We start from the raw sequence: 12,070 nt of genomic DNA on the forward strand, positions 1-12,070 counted from the left end.
TCTACGCTTTATGGAAGAATATAGCTAGCTAGCTACATTTTATGGAAGGATATAGTTAGCTAGCTACGCTTTATGGAGGAATATAGCTAGGTAGTTACGCTTTATGGAAGGATATATTGTAGCTAGCTACGGTTTATGGAAGAATATAGCTAGCTAGCTACGCTTTATGGAAGAATATAGCTAGCTAGCTACGCTTTATGGAAGAATATATTGTAGCTAGCTAGGATATATTGTCAACATTGAGTTGTTACAGTGTTATTGACCTGAAGCTACTGGCTATAATAGCAGCCAAGGATGATCACTAGCTTATTTGTCTGTGCTCTGATTTAGTTTATACAGATGACTTCAACCATATGAAAAACCTTCCATAGCAAATATAACTAGCTAGCTATCTTCCTTTGCTTGTCGCTTGCTTCTCATCCGACTGGTGATAGCTAGCTAGGTAGTCAATCCGACATTTACGAAAGTCCAATGGTCACTTTTATGGACGCTACAGTCTCGTTTTAATCCGACGTCTAGAATTTGAGCTAGGTAGGGTGCAGAAAATACTCTGAAAATTCAATTGCTAAAGAACCCGTTAAAAATCCGGTATGTGGTTCTCGGTAACGATCGGACGGCGGGGAAAGGCGGGGAGTGTGTTGTGTACCTCCAATCAAGTTGATTTGCAAATGTTTTTGACATTGGTGACACATTGTCTTAGACATGATGGTAGGGAGATTTGAATGTAACATTGAGCTTCATCCTACTATCGTAGTGGCGCCAACCGGCTGTCACCATGTTTAGTTGTTTTTCTTTGACCTTTTGGTAGGAACCTACAAAACCTTTCAGAACATCTAAAAAATAAAATGGTAGGATTTCAGAGAGACTACAGTGTTCAAAGCTCTTCAAATATAAATATACATATATTTGATTAAAGATGTCCTCCAGCGATTCCTGAACTTTTACTTTTGAAAAGCGACATCTATAAATACAGGCAAGTACACACACACTAAAGGGGTAAAAAAAAACATACGTTTTGAGCAAAATAATGTTTTTTATTAGACACAACTGCAAACCTTTAATGAGTCGGGCTTTCGAGTAGTTGGTTTTGACGGGGAATTCGTGATGTCATCGGCCTTCTCCCTTTGCACGAGGACCAATAGAGGAGCAGTAGAGAACAACAAGAGGACTTGTGATGTCATGGGGACACCTGGACCAGCCATTGAGACGTGTGGTTTGTAAATCAGGGGATAAATGAGCTGAAAACCTGGACTTAAAATCCTTTCTGAACGCAGAAAAGTAACATGAGGATGATAACAAAATTATATATAGAGCTTTTTATACATTCAAAATATATGCATCGTTTTATTTATTTATTCCAAAGAACAATTTCAAAGGATATTACTTGCAAGGATGAAGCTTATAAACGTGTCGCTAAGATAGTTATTACTGCGTTTGTACTGCATGAGTTAGTAGAGACACACGTGGTAATATCCATGGTCAAAATTCATCATTTGGAAATACAGACTGACAATTTCATTACCAAATAATGGCACAAAGTAAAATGTACATTTAGGGTTAACCATGTATACTGTAATAACACTTTGGTAGAGACTTTGGTAGAGAAGATGGTTCCAAAAAAAAAAGACACTTATTATACAGTAAGACCAGCGCACCAGAGAGCTTAATTCATGGTTGAAAGAACAGCGTCTTGTTTTGATACATAAAAACACCATTATCACTCAAAACATCATTAACATCAATCTCCAATCTGCACTTCCACCAACACTCTGGACGGATGCGGCTAAACAGAGTTCCACAAACAGAGAGTCTCGATCAAAGCAGAACAGAGAAGAGTTGGATCAGAACTAGAGAGAGAGATGTTAGAGTCTGTCTCTCATTGCTCTCTCTTCACCCCCTTGTCCCAGATCAGTTTGTGCTGTGAATTCAGAGACAGAGAGACAGAGAGACAGAGAGAGAGACAGAGAGACAGAGAGACAGAGAGAGAGAGATCAGAACAGAGAAGAGTTGGATCAGAACTAGAGAGAGAGATGTTAGAGTCTGTCTCTCATTGGTCTCTCTTCACCCCCTTGTCCCAGATCAGTTTGTGCTGTAAAGCCAGAGAGACAGAGAGACAGAGAGAGAGACAGAGAGAGAGACAGAGAGACAGAGAGACAGAGAGACAGAGAGACAGAGATCAGAACAGAGAAGAGTTGGATCAGAACTAGAGAGAGAGATGTTAGAGTCTGTCTCTCATTGCTCTCTCTTCACCCCCTTGTCCCAGATCAGTTTGTGCTGTAAAGCCCGATGGTCATTGGCAGATTGGCAAGACAGCACATTCAGGTGTGGGACCGGGCTACTCGTTCTCTCTAACGCTCCCTGGTGGTCCCTACGATGTCCTCACGCGTCTGTGTCTGTGGCCGGGCTACTCGTTCTCTCTAACCCTCCCTGGTGGTCCCTACGATGTCCTCACGTGTCTGTGTCTGTGGCCGGGCTACTCGTTCTCTCTAACCCTCCCTGGTGGTCCCTACGATGTCCTCACGCGTCTGTGTCTGGGGCCGGGCCTGCGTGCTTGCAGCTGCCTGACGGGCGTCCTGAGAGGCTGTCTGATGGGCTGCTTGTTGTATCTCTCCATGATCTCTTTGATGCGTGACAGGTTGGTGCGGCTGACGGTGAAGTCACAGCGGGTCGCTCCAATGTCATAGCCCACCTCACACACTTTACTACTGGCGCTGTAACCCTCAGCCCTCACCGTGATGCTGTACTCTCCTGGGTTCAACAGCCTCCAGTAGTCCCCGTCCACCGCTAGGGAGACAAAGAGAGGAGTGAGTGAGTGAGGTGAGTGAGTGAGTGAGACCTAGATCTTCTGCACAGATTCTGTCAGACCTGGGCCCTGACAGTAAATCTCAGTAAGACAAAAATAATGGTGTTCCAAAAAAGGTCCAGTTTCCAGGACCACAAATACAAATTCCATCTAGACACCGTTGTCCTAGAGCACACAGAAAACTATACTGTACATACCTCGGCCTAAACATCAGCGCCACAGGTAACTTCCACAATACTGTGAACGAGCTGAGAGACAAGGCAAGAAGGGCCTTCTATGCCATCAAAAGGAACATAACATTTGACATACCAATTAGGATCTGGCTGAAAATACTTGAATCAGTTATAGAACCCATTGTCCTTTATGGCTGTGAGGTCAGGGGTCCGCAAACTGACCAAGAATTCACTAAATGGAACAAACACCAAATTGAGATTCTGCATGCAGAATTCTGCAAAAATATTCTCTGTGTACAACGTAAAAGACCCAATAATGCAGAGAAGAACTAGGCCGACACGCGCTAACACAATCCAGAAAAACAGACGTTAAATTCTACAACCACCTAAAAGGAAGCGATTCCTACATTTTCCACAACAAAGCCATCACCTACATAGAGATGAACTATACAACAAACTAACATGGTCCAAGCACACCAAGAGAGTCGTGAAAAGGGCACGACAAAACCTATTACCCCTCAGGAGACTGAAAAGATTTGGCATGGGTCCTCAGATCCTCAAAAGGTTCTACAGCTACACCATCGAGAGCATCCTGATTGGTTGCATCACTGCCTGGTACGGCAACTGCTCGGCCTCCGACCGCAAGGCACTACAGAGGGTAGTGCGTACGGCCCAGTACATCAGTGGGGCCAAGCTTCCTGCCATCCAATTGTCAAAGACTCCAGCCACCCTAATCACAGACTGTTCTCTCTGCTATCACCCGGCAAGCGGTACCGGAACACCAAGTCTAGGTCCAAGAGGCTTCTAAACAGCTTCTACCCCCAAGCCATGAGACTCCTGAACACCTAATCAAAGGGCTACCCAGACTATTTGCATTGCCCCCCCTCTTCTACACTGCTGCTACTCTCTGTTATTATCTATGCATAGTCACTTTAATAACTCTACCTACATGTACATATTACCTCAATTACTTCGACACCGGTGCCCCCGCACATTGACTCTGTACCAGTACACCCTGTATATAGCCTCCACATTGACTCTGTACCGGTACCCCCTGTATATAGCCTCCACATTGACTCTGTACCGGTACCCCCTGTATATAGCCTCCACATTGACTCTGTACCGGTACCCCCTGTATATAGCCTCCACATTGACTCTGTACCGGTACCCCCTGTATATAGCCTCCACATTGACTCTGTACCGGTACCCCCTGTATATAGTCTCCACATTGACGCTGTACCGGTACCCCCTGTATATAGTCTCCACATTGACTCTGTACCGGTACCCCCTGTATAAAGCCTCCACATTGACTCTGTACCGGTACCCCCTGTATATAGTCTCCACATTGACTCTGTACCGGTACCCCCTGTATATAGCCTCCACATTGACTCTGTACAGGTACCCCCTGTATATAGTCTCCACATTGACTCTGTACCAGTACCCCCTGTATATAGCCTCCACATTGACTCTGTACAGGTACCCCCTGTATATAGTCTCCACATTGACTCTGTACCAGTACCCCCTGTATAAAGCCTCCACATTGACTCTGTACCGGTACCCCCTGTATGTAGCCTCCACACTGACTCTGTACCGGTGCCCCCTGTATATAGCCTCCACATTGACTCTGTACCGTAATACCCTGTATAAAGCCTCCACATTGACTCTGTACCGGTACCCCCTGTATATAGCCTCCACATTGACTCTGTACCGGTACCCCCTGTATATAGCCTCCACATTGACTCTGTACCGTAATACCCTGTATAAAGCCTCCACATTGACTCTGTACCGGTACCCCCTGTATATAGTCTCCACATTGACTCTGTACCGGTACCCCCTGTATATAGTCTCCACATTGACTCTGTACAGGTACCCCCTGTATATAGTCTCCACATTGACTCTGTACCAGTACCCCCTGTATATAGTCTCCACATTGACTCTGTACAGGTACCCCCTGTATATAGCCTCCACATTGACTCTGTACCGGTACCCCCTGTATATAGTCTCCACATTGACTCTGTACCAGTACCCCCTGTATATAGTCTCCACATTGACTCTGTACCGGTACCCCCTGTATATAGCCTCCACATTGACTCTGTACAGGTACCCCCTGCATATAGTCTCGCTATTGTTATTTACTGCTGCTCTTTAATGATTTGTTACTTTAATTTCTTATTCTTATTCTTATTTTTTTTAAATTATTAAATATATTTTTTAAACTGCACTGTTGGTTAGGGGCTTGTAAGTAATCATTTCACTGTAAGGTTTTACACCTGTTGTATTCGACGCATGTGACAAACACAATGTGATTTGATTTGATTTGAACTTGGAGACGAGTCCCCTAAGCAAGCTGGTCCTGGGGCTCTGTTCACAAACACACCCCACAGAGCCTCAGGACAATTAGACCCAACCAAATCATGAGAAAACAAAAAGATAATTACTTGACACATTGGAAAAAATTAACAAAAAAACTGAGCAAACTAGAATGCTATTTGGCCCTAAACAGAGAGTACACAGTAGCAGAGTACCTGACCACTGTGACTGACCCAAACTTAAGGAAAGCTTTGACTATGTACAGACTCAGTGAGCATAGCCTTGCTATTGAGAAAGGCCGCCGTAGGCAGACATGGCTCTCAAGAGAAGACAGGCTATGTGCTCACTGCCCACAAAATGAGGTGGCAACTGAGCTGCACTTCCTAACCTCCTGCCCAATGTATGACCATATTAGAGACACATATTTCCCTCAGATTACACAGATCCACAAAGAGTTCGAAAACAAATCCAATTTTGATAATCTCCCATATCTACTGGGTGAAATTCCACAGTGTGCATCACAGCAGCAAGATTTGTGACCTGTTGCCACAAGAAAAGGGCAACCAGTGAAGAACAAACACCATTGTAAATACAACCCATATTTATGTTTATTTATTTTCCCTTTTGTACTTGAACTATTTGTACATCGTTACAACACTGTATATAGACATAATATGACATTTGAAAAGTCTTTATTCTTTTAGAACACTGTAGTGTAATGTTTACTGTTAATTTCTTATCGTTTATTTCACTTTTTTTTGTTTATTATCTACATCCCTTAGTTTGGCAATGTTAACATATGTTTCCACATGCCAATAAAGCCCTTTGAATTGAATTGAATTAGTGAGTGAGTGAGTGATGGTGAGAGTGTGAGAGTCTGTGTGTGTGAGTGTGAGAGAGACAGACACAGACAGACAGACAGACAGACAGACAGACAGACAGACAGACAGACAGACAGACAGACAGACAGACAGACAGACAGACAGACAGACAGACAGAAAGAGAAAGAGAGAGAGAGACAGAAAGAGAAAGAGAAAGAGAGAGACAGAGAGAGAAAGAGAAAGAGAGAGAAAGAGAAAGAGAAAGAGAGACAGAAAGAGAAAGAGAAAGAGAGAGAGAGAGACAGAGAGAGACAGAGATGAGGTGCTGTGTATGTATTGTAGGTTACGTGTCAGAAGAAATGTGAGAAAGAGAGTTCAGCACGTGTCACAGCATTCCAATCCACACTGCATTCCACCATACAGGTCACGGACTGTGAATCACCAAAAAACAACTTGTTTTAAGCCAGTGGAAGTTAACTTTCCTGTATGCAAATATAGTCCTGGAAGAATGCAGCACAACTTGATACTTGGCGACAGCGAAAGACAACAGCTTCAAAAAGCAATCCTCTAGGAGTTCACTGACTGAACTGACGAAGAAAGGAGGGAGGAAATAGAGAAGGAAACAAGGGAAGACGAGGGTGCTCTGACCTACTTCATGAACAGAGGAACTCTCCTTTAATGCTCATCTGTTTAGAAGTTTAATAATAGCACCGTGTTGTCATCTTGGTTTTACCTCCCTGCTGTCTCCTGTCTCCTGTCTCCTATCTCCTGTCTCCTGTCTCCTGTCTCCTGTCTCCTGTCTCCTGTCTCCTGTCTCCTGTCTCCTATCTCCTATCTCCTGTCTCCTGTCTCCTGTCTCCAACCTCCTGTCTCCTATCTCCTATCTCCTATCTCCTGTCTCCTGTCTCCTGTCTCCTCCCTCCTGTCTCCTGTCTCCTCCATCCTGTCTCCTCCCTCCTGTCTCCTGTCTCCTCCCTCCTCCCTCCTGTCTCCTGTCTCCTGTCTCCTCCCTCTTGTCTCTTGTCTCCTGTCTCCTATCTCCTATCTCCTATCTCCTGTCTCCTGTCTCCTATCTCCTATCTCCTGTCTCCTGTCTCCTGTCTCCTGTCTCCTATCTCCTGTCTCCTGTCTCCTGTCTCCTATCTCCTGTCTCCTGTCTCCTGCCTCCTGCCTCCTGTCTCCTATCTCCTGTCTCCTGTCTCCTGTCTCCTGTCTCCTCCCTGCTGTCTCCTGTCTCCTCCCTCCTGTCTCCTCCCTCCTGTCTCCTGTCTCCTGTCTCCTGTCTCCTCCCTCCTGTCTCCTGTCTCCACTAGGCATGCCATTGTGTTTTACCTCCCTGCTGTCTCCTGTCTCCTGTCTCCTCCCTCCTGTCTCCTCCCTCCTGTCTCCACCCTCCTGTCTCCTGTCTCCTGTCTCCTGTCTCCTCCCTCCTCCCTCCTGTCTCTTGTCTCCTGTCTCCTGTCTCCTGTCTCCTCCCTCCTGTCTCCTGTCTCCTCTCTCCTGTCTCCTGTCTCCTGTCTCCTATCTCCTGTATCCTGTCTCCACTAGGCATGACATTGTGTTTTACCTCCCTCTTGTCTCCTGTCTCCTGTCTCCTCCCTCCTGTCTCCTGTCTCTTGTCTGCTGTCTCCTGTCTCCTCCCTGCTGTCTCCTGTCTCCTGTCTCCTCCCTGCTGTCTGCTGTCTCCTGTCTCCTATCTCCTGTCTCCTCCCTGCTGTCTCCTGCATTCTGTTTCCTGTCTCCTCCCTGCTGTCTCCTGTCTCCTCCCTCCTCTCTCCTGTCTCCTGTCTCCACTAGGCATGACATTGTGTTTTCCTCCATGCTGCCTCCTCCCTCCTGTCTCCTGTCTCCTCCCTCCTCCCTCCTCCCTCCTGTCTCCTCCCTCCTGTCTCCTCTTCTCCTCCCTCCTCCCTCCTCCCTCTTGTCTCCTCCCTCCTCCCTCCTCCCTCCTCCGTCCTCCCTCCTGTCTCCTCCCTCCTCCCTCCTGTCTCCTCCCTCCTGTCTCCTCTTCTCCTCCCTCCTCCCTCCTCCCTCCTGCCTCCTCCCTCCTCCCTCCTGTCTCCTCTTCTCCTCCCTCCTCCCTCCTCCCTCCTGTCTCCTCCCTCCTCCCTCCTGTCTCCTCCCTCCTGTCTCCTCCCTCCTGTCTCCTCCCTCCTGTCTCTTCCCTCCTGTCTCTTCCCTCCTGTCTCCTCCCTCCTGTCTCCTGTCTCCTCCCTCCTGTCTCCTGTCTCCTGGAAGTAACGGTGAACTGAACTCAACATGTGTGCTGAACCTTTGATCCAGCCGCAGAAACGACAGTTTGATTTACCTACCCATCATGCCGTTCACCCACCCGCCCGCCCACCCATCCTCACATCTCAGCTCAACCACTGATCTGTGTGTGAAATACGGTGACAGTTATGAATCAGTTGATCCGCTGTCCCAGATACACGGAGAGCAACACATTGGTACCAGTAGAACGTCTGCTCTAACGAGTGACTCACTGACGTTACACATCTGTCGATCCGCTGTCACGGCAACACGGAGAGCAACACATTGGTACCAGTAGAACGTCTGCTCTAACGAGTGACTCACTGACGTTACACATCTGTTGATCCGCTGTCCCAGATACACGGAGAGCAACACATTGGTACCAGTAGAATGTCTGCTCTAACGAGTGACTCACTGACGTTACACATCTGTTGATCCGCTGTCACGGCAACACGGAGAGCAACACATTGGTACCAGTAGAACGTCTGCTCTAACGAGTGACTCACTGACGTTACACATCTGTCGATCCGCTGTCACGGCAACACGGAGAGCAACACATTGGTACCAGTAGAACGTCTGCTCTAACGAGTGACTCACTGACGTTACACATCTGTCGATCCGCTGTCACGGCAACACGGAGAGTAACACATTGGTACCAGTAGAACGTCTGCTCTAACGAGTGACTCACTGACGTTACACATCTACAAGTGAAGCTTGCTGTTGCTTTGTCCTTTACCAAAAAAATGACTTGCTATAAAATGCTAACTAATGCTATAAAATGCTAACTAATCAAATTAAAGTGTATTTGTCACGTGTGCTGAATACAACAGGTGTAGTAGACCTCACAGTGAACTGCTGAATACAACAGGTGTAGTAGACCTCACAGCGAAATGCTGAATACAACAGGTGTAGTAGACCTTACAGTGAAATGCTGAATACAACAGGTGTAGTAGACCTCACAGTGAAATGCTGAATACAACAGGTGTAGTCGACCTTACAGTGAAATGCTGAATACAACAGGTGTAGTAGACCTTACAGTGAAATGCTGAATACAACAGGTGTAGTAGACCTTACAGTGAAATGCTGAATACAACCGGTGTAGTAGACCTCACAGTGAAATGCTGAATACAACAGGTGTAGTAGACCTTACAGTGAAATGCTGAATACAACAGGTGTAGTAGACCTTACAGTGAAATGCTGAATACAACAGGTGTTGTAGACCTTACAGTGAAATGCTGAATACAACAGGTGTAGTAGACCTTACAGTGAAATGCTGAATACAACAGGTGTAGTAGACCTTACAGTGAAATGCTGAATACAACAGGTGCAGTAGACCTCACAGTGAAATGCTGAATACAACAGGTGTAGTAGACCTTACAGTGAAATGCTGAATACAACAGGTGTAGTAGACCTTACAGTGAAATGCTGAATACAACAGGTGTAGTAGACCTTACAGTGAAATGCTGAATACAACAGGTGTAGTAGACCTTACAGTGAAATGCTGAATACAACAGGTGTAGTAGACCTTACAGTGAAATGCTGAATACAACAGGTGTAGTAGACCTCACAGTGAAATGCTGAATACAACAGGTGTAGTAGACCTCACAGTGAAATGCTGAATACAACAGGTGTAGTAGACCTTACAGTGAAATAATGAATACAACAGGTGTAGTAGACCTTACAGTGAAATGCTGAATACAACAGGTGTAGTAGACCTTACAGTGAAATGCTGAATACAACAGGTGTAGTAGACCTTACAGTGAAATGCTGAATATAACAGGTGTAGATAGACCTTGCAGTGAAATGCTGAATACAACAGGTGTAGTAGACCTTACAGTGAAATGCTGAATACAACAGGTGTAGTAGACCTTACAGTGAAATGCTGAATACAACAGGTGTTGTAGACCTTACAGTGAAATGCTGAATACAACAGGTGTAGTAGACCTTACAGTGAAATGCTGAATACAACAGGTGTAGTAGACCTTACAGTGAAATGCTGAATACAACAGGTGTAGTAGACCTTACAGTGAAATGCTGAATATAACAGGTGTAGATAGACCTTGCAGTGAAATGCTGAATACAACAGGTGTAGTAGACCTTACAGTGAAATGCTGAATACAACAGGTGTAGTAGACCTTACAGTGAAATGCTGAATACAACAGGTGTAGTAGACCTTACAGTGAAATGCAGAATACAACAGGTGTAGTAGACCTTACAGTGAAATGCTGAATACAACAGGTGTAGTAGACCTTACAGTGAAATGCTGAATACAACAGGTGTAGACCTCACAGTGAAATGCTGAATACAACAGGTGTAGTAGACCTCACAGTGAAATGCTGAATACAACAGGTGTAGTAGACCTTACAGTGAAATAATGAATACAACAGGTGTAGTAGACCTTACAGTGAAATGCTGAATACAACAGGTGTAGTAGACCTTACAGTGAAATGCTGAATACAACAGGTGTAGTAGACCTTACAGTGAAATGCTGAATATAACAGGTGTAGATAGACCTTGCAGTGAAATGCTGAATACAACAGGTGTAGTAGACCTTACAGTGAAATGCTGAATACAACAGGTGTAGTAGACCTTACAGTGAAATGCTGAATATAACAGGTGTAGATAGACCTTGCAGTGAAATGCTGAATACAACAGGTGTAGTAGACCTTACAGTGAAATGCTGAATACAACAGGTGTAGTAGACCTCACAGTGAAATGCTGAATACAACAGGTGTAGTAGACCTTACAGTGAAATGCTGAATACAACAGGTGTAGTAGACCTCACAGTGAAATGCTGAATACAACAGGTGTAGACCTCACAGTGAAATGCTGAATACAACAGGTGGAGTAGACCTCACAGTGAAATGCTGAATACAACAGGTGTAGTAGACCTCACAGTGAAATGCTGAATACAACAGGTGTAGTAGACCTCACAGTGAAATGCTGAATACAACAGGTGTAGTAGACCTTACAGTGAAATGCTGAATACAACAGGTGTAGTAGACCGTACAGTGAAATGCTGAATACAACAGGTATAGTAGACCTCACAGTGAAATGCTGAATACAACAGGTGTAGTAGACCTTACAGTGAAATGCTGAATACAACAGGTGTAGTAGACCTCACAGTGAAATGCTGAATACAACAGGTGTAGACCTTACAGTGAAATGCTGAATACAACAGGTGTAGTAGACCTTACAGTGAAATGCTGAATACAACAGGTGTAGTAGACCGTACAGTGAAATGCTGAATACAACAGGTGTAGTAGACCTTACAGTGAAATGCTGAATACAACAGGTGTAGTAGACCTTACAGTGAAATGCTGAATAGAAACAGGTGTAGTAGACCGTACAGTGAAATGCTGAATACAACAGGTGTAGTAGACCTTACAGTGAAATGCTGAATACAACAGGTGTAGTAGACCTCACAGTGAAATGCTGAATACAACAGATGTAGTAGACCTTACAGTGAAATGCTGAATACAACAGGTGTAGTAGACCTCACAGTGAAATAATGAATACAACAGGTGTAGTAGACCTTACAGTGAAATGCTGAATACAACAGGTGTAGTAGACCTCACAGTGAAATGCTGAATACAACAGATGTAGTAGACCTTACAGTGAAATGCTGAATACAACAGGTGTAGTAGACCTTACAGTGAAATAATGAATACAACAGGTGTAGTAGACCTTACAGTGAAATGCTGAATACAACA

At 45.0% G+C, this 12,070-nt stretch overlaps 1 protein-coding gene across 1 annotated transcript in view; it reads right to left on the reverse strand.

Moving 5' to 3' along the window:
* Nucleotides 1-984: 984 nt before the first annotated feature.
* The window catches only part of cpxm2 (carboxypeptidase X (M14 family), member 2), a 128,749-nt gene continuing 117,663 nt past the window's right edge, over nucleotides 985-12,070 (reverse strand). The window contains exon 14 of the mRNA XM_055901702.1: nucleotides 985-2,784. Coding sequence (XP_055757677.1) covers nucleotides 2,507-2,784 — 278 coding nt within the window. The 3' untranslated portion in view covers nucleotides 985-2,506. The remainder of the gene's footprint in view (nucleotides 2,785-12,070) is intronic.

The sequence above is a fragment of the Salvelinus fontinalis genome, chromosome 37, assembly GCF_029448725.1.
Source record: "Salvelinus fontinalis isolate EN_2023a chromosome 37, ASM2944872v1, whole genome shotgun sequence".
Lineage (NCBI taxonomy): Eukaryota > Metazoa > Chordata > Actinopteri > Salmoniformes > Salmonidae > Salvelinus > Salvelinus fontinalis.